The sequence below is a fragment of the Guillardia theta genome, assembly GCF_000315625.1.
Source record: "Guillardia theta CCMP2712 unplaced genomic scaffold GUITHscaffold_289, whole genome shotgun sequence".
In the NCBI taxonomy this organism is placed as follows: domain Eukaryota; class Cryptophyceae; order Pyrenomonadales; family Geminigeraceae; genus Guillardia; species Guillardia theta.
Window position 1 is genome coordinate 23,171 of NW_005434387.1, and position 6,000 is coordinate 29,170.

Genomic DNA, 6,000 nt, shown 5'->3' on the forward strand with positions numbered 1-6,000 from the left:
CCCGAACTAACACCTGAAACTAAACGGATTGAGTTGGTGCCGGCCGTGACGGTCACTGAGCGGCCCGGCGCCGGGGCCGGGCCAGTGACTCTCAGTGACCGTACCGTCGGGCCCGACTCCCGCCCCCGGCCGCCGGGGGCCGGATGCCGCCGTCGGAGTGACCGACTCTGTTTGCCGCAAAGACTCTTCCTGAATGGTGACATCCATCTGCTGTCACATATTTTTGGCATCATGTAAGTGGATAGGAGGAACTACAGAGCTTGCTCCGAAGCCTTGTGAACTTGAAGGAGGATCATCCGAGGTCCCTGCGGAGGCTGCCAGTGGACTCGAACTTGGAATGCCGGGCGGCCACGTAATGAAGTTGATGCACTGCCGCAACAAGATGTTGAAAATTTACAGATGGGTGAGGAGGACGAGGAGTGTAAGGAGGAAGTTTCGAAAGTTGAAAGAGACTGTTTTGTTCGACGAGGCCGTGAAAGAGAAAACATTCTAGGTGCTGAAACCAAGGACATGCAGGATCAAAAGTTTGGTCAGGGGGCCCACAGAGGTGGCTCGACTTTCCATGTCTGCAATGAAAACAAAGTTACAGGGAATGCTCCGACAAGGCACCTCCACTGATCACACATGAAGGTGTGGTGTAGTGAGTTTACTAGCGATGCTCGATCAGCGTGGCATACAACATGAGGGGCAGACCCATCTAGCTGAAGAGGCAGATCCTATATGCTTCAAGCGCGCAGTCCTTTGAGAGTCCTTCGCCTGACTTTGTTGACGCTCCACGCTAAGCCTAGCCTTGAGTGCTGTCCCTTACCTGAGGCAGGTCCAATGTGAGTTGATCTCGCTGTTGTAGGGCTCTGATAAGAGGCTTTTCAACACCTTGACTCAAGGTTATTTCATTATGCCGTTTCCTGTCTGTACTACTGTCGCTTCCAGTGGCGTTTGCATCATTTGTTTGACCACAGGTTTCAGGCAGTTTTGAAGCTCCTTATTCGTGGCAAGTTCATTCTTTAAGACTGCCTTGAAGGCTTGACTGCTGAGAATGCCTTGAAAGAACGTAAGGCTATCGTATTTCGAGGTTTTACACTTCTTCTGCTTTCGCCCCTCGTCCGCTTCCTGTCCAGAGGCATCCTCACTCTGGAGCTGAAATAGATCAGCAAAATGTCCCCATTTCACTCGACAATTGGCCTTGTGTGATCCAAAGTGCCGATCTACCTTCTTCGTGACCACATCTAGAAGGTCCTCATCAGTGTCACCCTGGATCTTCTTCAGAATCGCTGTTTTCACTTTTGGATCTTTGATAGAATCGTAACAAGCCGGAATTGGTTCATCGGGGTCAGGGGAAATAATCCCTTCGCGTTTGGCTTCATCCAAATGATGACTAAAACCTCTCTGCTCCTCAGACTCTTGTAAGATTCGAAGCAACAACTCAGGAGATCTACCTGCATCCCAGGTGTCACAAAGATTTGAATTTTACAAATGATCTCTTTACAAACCTATGGCCTTCAGGCAAGCATTGACATTAGGTTGTCCCTGCCATTTTCCTTGTTTATAGAGTAAGCCAGCTTGTCTTGCCAGAGACTCCCAGGTGAGCAATTCATCGTCTTCCAGGGTGATGGTTTGTTTTCGACGTCTGGCCGAACTTGCTTGCAATGGTGGGGATGTCTGATCTGATGTCTTTGGTTCCAACATGCTAATAGTTGATCAAATGTCTGTGTTCGAAACTTATCAGCAGATTTCAAGTTCTCAACCTGTGCAACCTGTGGCAACTTGCCTGTCCCGGGGAAAAATTTGAATTCAAATCCCTCGGGGGACCACCCTGCCCCCTATTTGTCACAGCACTAATGGAGAACGACCCGGTGGTATAATATCCGAGGCTGTGCCAAAATACTAAGCTACTACTACTACTACTACTGCTACGGGAGGCTGAATACTGTACTGCTACTACTAAGCTACTACTACTGCTACCGTACTGCTACTGCGGCTACTACTACTACTAAGCTACTACTACCTGACTCAGTACTACGAGTCCGAGTCACTCAGTAGTACTACAGTGACTCAGCCTCACTACCGTAGGCACCCTTTCGGCGGCGTTGATAATCCTGATGGTTCGTAGCTTTTACTCAAAGTTAAGTGAAAAATCAGTACGAGGACAATCAGGAGAGTCGAGGAGGCTTGACCCTGACACTGTCGCACAGGCCAAACGGCGAGAAGAGAAAAGACAGCGAGAACCAGTGTGAAATTCCGAAAATACTGAGGCGAGGCCACCTTCATTGGGCCGACTACACTGTACCGTGTTTCGGGCCGCCGGCTGCGGCCGCGGCCCATGCGGCCCACGGACCGTGGCCCGGCCCGGGCCGCTGCCGGGCGGCCGCCCGGAGTCGGACGGTCCCCGGCGGAGCCCGCGGGCCCCGCCGTCTGATGCCGTCGCACTCCTGGCAGAGTGTGAAAGCTGACTACTGTCGGAGCGGCCCTCCGGGCGCCGAGCCTGGGGCCTCCCGGAGTCCGGGCATCCGAAGTTCGCCCGGGCCATGGCACCGCCGGCCGGTGGCCCGGCCGGGCCGGCGAGTGACTATAATAATCAGTCACTGCCACTGAGAATTTTGGGTATAAGAACTTGGGGGGTCCAACTGACGGAGGGTAGGGAGAGTACGTATGTGTACCGTTGACTTGGGTCCTAAGGGGTAGGGGTATACATGAAGGGGGTGGGGGTGGGTTTATAACACAACGGCGTTCATGGCATGGTGGGAGGCAGTCGGCATGCTGGTCGGGCTGAAGTTGAGGAAGATGCAGAGGGAGTTGAGGAAGGCGAAGATGAGGATAGAAGAACTAGAACAGTGCCCTGCCCTCCCTTCTCCTCCTCCCCCTTCTCCTTTCCCGTCCTTCTCCACAGCTCTGCACCTGTCCTGCCAATCTTCGAGGCTAGAGTTCATGAGTGCTAAGGAGGACTCCAACCCGGCCATGCAGATTCTCTCTCCTCCCTCATGTCTTCTAGGAGAAAGTCTCACTCTGTCTCTCTTGCCTTGCGATGATCACAGCTGCAAGATGTCAGATAGCTTCGTCAGCGCTAAGAAAGGAGGGCAGGTTGAAGAGAAGTTGAAACTACACATCATTCTTGAACCGATCATCAGACATATCGAGAGCCATGTGGAAAACATGGTTTCGTTATGCACCAAAGCGAAACATGCCTACCAAGAGCAGCTCCAACTCATCCAACAGCAATCAGCCCATCTTGAAAGAACCTGCACCCAACTCAGTGTCGAGCGCGATCGAGCGATCAGCGAGAGGAATGCTCTGGAGGCTGAGATGATGGAGCAGAGCAAGCTCATCCACGAGCTCGAGCTGCTAAGTTGCGACGCCATTCCAGAGCTTCGTGCCGCTCAGCTGAAGCTCGAGGAGCAGCTGGCGGAAAAGGAGTATATGTTGGAGGCGTTGAGGAGAGCAGAGGGAGAAAGGATCCAGTCGACGTTTCCTAGCACACCGACTGCCGACAGCTCAAAGTTCAGGGAGGAAGCGATGATGCACGGGCTGAAGATGGTGGAGGAAGAGAGTGAGTGACATGTTCGAGTTGCGATTCGCCATGACATGACCGTGGGCAGGGCGGCGGAACTCTGTGGAAAGAAACACGTACCTTAGGAAGATTCGCTTCCTCGAAAGCGAGCTCCAGGAGGCTGAAGGGCAGCTGGACATCAAGGTGAAGCGAGCCCGACGTCTAGAGCGTCCCTGTGTCTCACACTTGGCTTGCCTGCAGGTCAAGGAGTGCGACGAGTGGAGGGAGGCAGCGGAAGAGTTGTCAAGGGAGGTGACGAGGGAGCAGAGCTGCAAGGAGCAGCTGAGCGAGGAGATGCTTGAGCTCAAGCAGGACCGTGACCTCCTGGTTATCCGTGAAGAAGCTCAGAGTGAGATGGTACAGGACCTGCTGAGGATGTTGAGAGCAGTTGCGCCTCCTCCTCCGGTAGCAAGGAGACGCTCGCGCATTCCCTGGTGGCCTACGAAGTCGCGCAGCTGCGTTGGGTGATTTTGTTTGGTGTTGATGTGCGATGTTTGTGTACAGTACAAGGAAGTTAAGCTCACGTGCTTCGGTTTCAACTGCACATGTTTTCACACACAAACTCTCTCTCTCTCTCTCTCTCTCTCCCCCCCCCCCCCCCTCGCCCCTCCTCAAACCTGTCTCCGTCTCCGTCTCTGTTTCTGTCTTTTCTTCCTCATCTCCTTCTTATTCATCATCTCCATCATCATCTCAATCTCCATCATCATCGTCATCATCGCCTTGAGCTCGCCATGCCGGATCTGCCAGTGTCTCTCCCTGACCCCTTCCCGCCTGTCCACATCGTCACGAATCCATCGCATCCCACAGCAACAAGTGGAAGTACTTTGAGGCTGCAGGGTCGTCTGCGCGTTGGAAGGATGCATGATCTGCCTCACAGCGTTCTTGAACCGCGCCTCCTCCGCGAACTTGAGGGCCAGCCTCTCCAGGAAGTCAGCGTTCTCAATCTGCGGGGACGGACGGTCAGTGGGAGCCGGCATGTTCAGGGAGTTGCTACAAGGTCAGGCAGCTCTTTCAGATCTGCTACCCCGAGGTCGTTGACCAGCCTGTCATGATATTGACTGCGAGCAGATTTCAGCAAGGTCAGTTGGAGCCGAGCAAGGGAGGGCATGTTGCATCAAGGTACCTCAAATGGATCTTTTCCAGGAAGGTAATCAGCGCTGCTATCTTGTTCTCCGCCTCCTCGTCTCTTGACACTCCATCCATCTTCTTTCTCAGCTTCTTCACCATCAGTCCGTCTAGCCCAATGTGTTCCTCCATCTCGTCGTCCTCCATGGCGCGCAGAAGGTCCCCGTCAACCTCCTTGGATCGGATGTTGTTCAGAACCTTCTTCTTCTCGGTAACACATTCCTTGAAGAACACGATCGTGTCTTCTACCGTCCAGGAGCTCATCGGCTTCGTTCGGTATGCTGGCGGGGGTTTCTTGGACGCCAACCCTGTCGATGCTGTCTTGCTGAACATGTCGAGCCACAGGCCAAGTCTGTTCGATGCAAAAGTCACGTTATCCTCCTCTTCGCTCCCGCCCTCCTCCCCTCCTTTAACTCTGATGCCTTTCCCTCCACGACTATCCTTTCCAGCCAATTTCTCGTCTCCAGTCCATAGGCTACGTCATGTGGCGCGAACTTCTGCATACAGCTCTCTTCCAACCAGCTTCACTGCTCGTCCCCGAAATGCTCTGCTTCCCCTTCTTCTGCTCTTGCTTTCCTTAAGCAGACTTGTTGGTTTAGATTCTCCTGCTTCTCTTCCTGAAGTTACCATTGTGCTGCTGTTGATCTTGCACACATCGCAGCACTGCTGCTCAACGTTACTCTCCTCTGGTTTGAAACTCATGATAGCCCACCCTGCTACTGATGCTGCTTACTAACGCTTCTTCTTCTCCTGATCCTCTCCTGATCCTGATCCTCCCCTCCCTCCTCCTCCTCCTCCTCCTCCTCCTCCTCCTCCTCCTCCTCCTCCTCCTCCTCCGCTACTTTTCGTTGAAAGATGCTCCTGTCAAATTTTCGAGGCACCCGTCATATTGACAATAAAGGTTTATAATGAATAATTGTGCTCCATCTATAGTGAAAGTAAGGGATTTGTTAGTTAAAAGGCCTCTTAGTGAAGTTTCATAATAGGCTTTGTAGTCAATACAAGATGCACGCGTGGCTTATCACCCATAGCGACTACCCCTGACACGTACCCACCCCCTCATCTGAGTACCCCACCCCCTTCAAATGTATCCTGCCAATCGTAATTCGTTTTGAGAGCGTCGTCACTAATAGACCCACTAACAGAAAGATCGAGTTTTTTGCTGCCCTCCAAAGCCTCCTATCGCCAATTCGGGAAAAATGGAAAGGGTGGGGTAGTATGGATACCCCCTACCCTCCTGCGAGACTGTGAGCCGCCATGATGATGGAGGAGTTCGACGATGGCCTTGATGCAGCCAACATCGCGGCAGCACAGGCAAGGGAGGAGGGAGG

The 6,000-nt window shown here is 53.0% G+C and overlaps 2 protein-coding genes across 2 annotated transcripts; one reads left to right on the top strand and one right to left on the bottom strand.

Annotated features, from left to right (window-relative positions):
- The first annotated feature begins 2,716 nt into the window (after nucleotides 1–2,716).
- On the top strand, nucleotides 2,717–4,066 carry GUITHDRAFT_156519 (hypothetical protein). Its single transcript, XM_005818576.1, has 3 exons — nucleotides 2,717–3,544; nucleotides 3,594–3,688; nucleotides 3,746–4,066. The coding sequence occupies exons 1-3, from the start codon at nucleotides 2,731–2,733 to the stop codon at nucleotides 4,010–4,012; spliced, it is 1,176 nt and encodes a 391-aa protein (XP_005818633.1). The 5' UTR covers nucleotides 2,717–2,730; the 3' UTR covers nucleotides 4,013–4,066.
- A 190-nt stretch (nucleotides 4,067–4,256) lies between these two features.
- Nucleotides 4,257–5,002, bottom strand: GUITHDRAFT_122164 (hypothetical protein; the record flags this gene model as incomplete). The annotated part of the gene is made up of 4 exons (XM_005818577.1): nucleotides 4,257–4,315; nucleotides 4,368–4,488; nucleotides 4,539–4,602; nucleotides 4,668–5,002. The coding sequence occupies 4 exons, from the start codon at nucleotides 5,000–5,002 to the stop codon at nucleotides 4,257–4,259; spliced, it is 579 nt and encodes a 192-aa protein (XP_005818634.1).
- Between the last annotated feature and the right edge of the window lie 998 nt (nucleotides 5,003–6,000).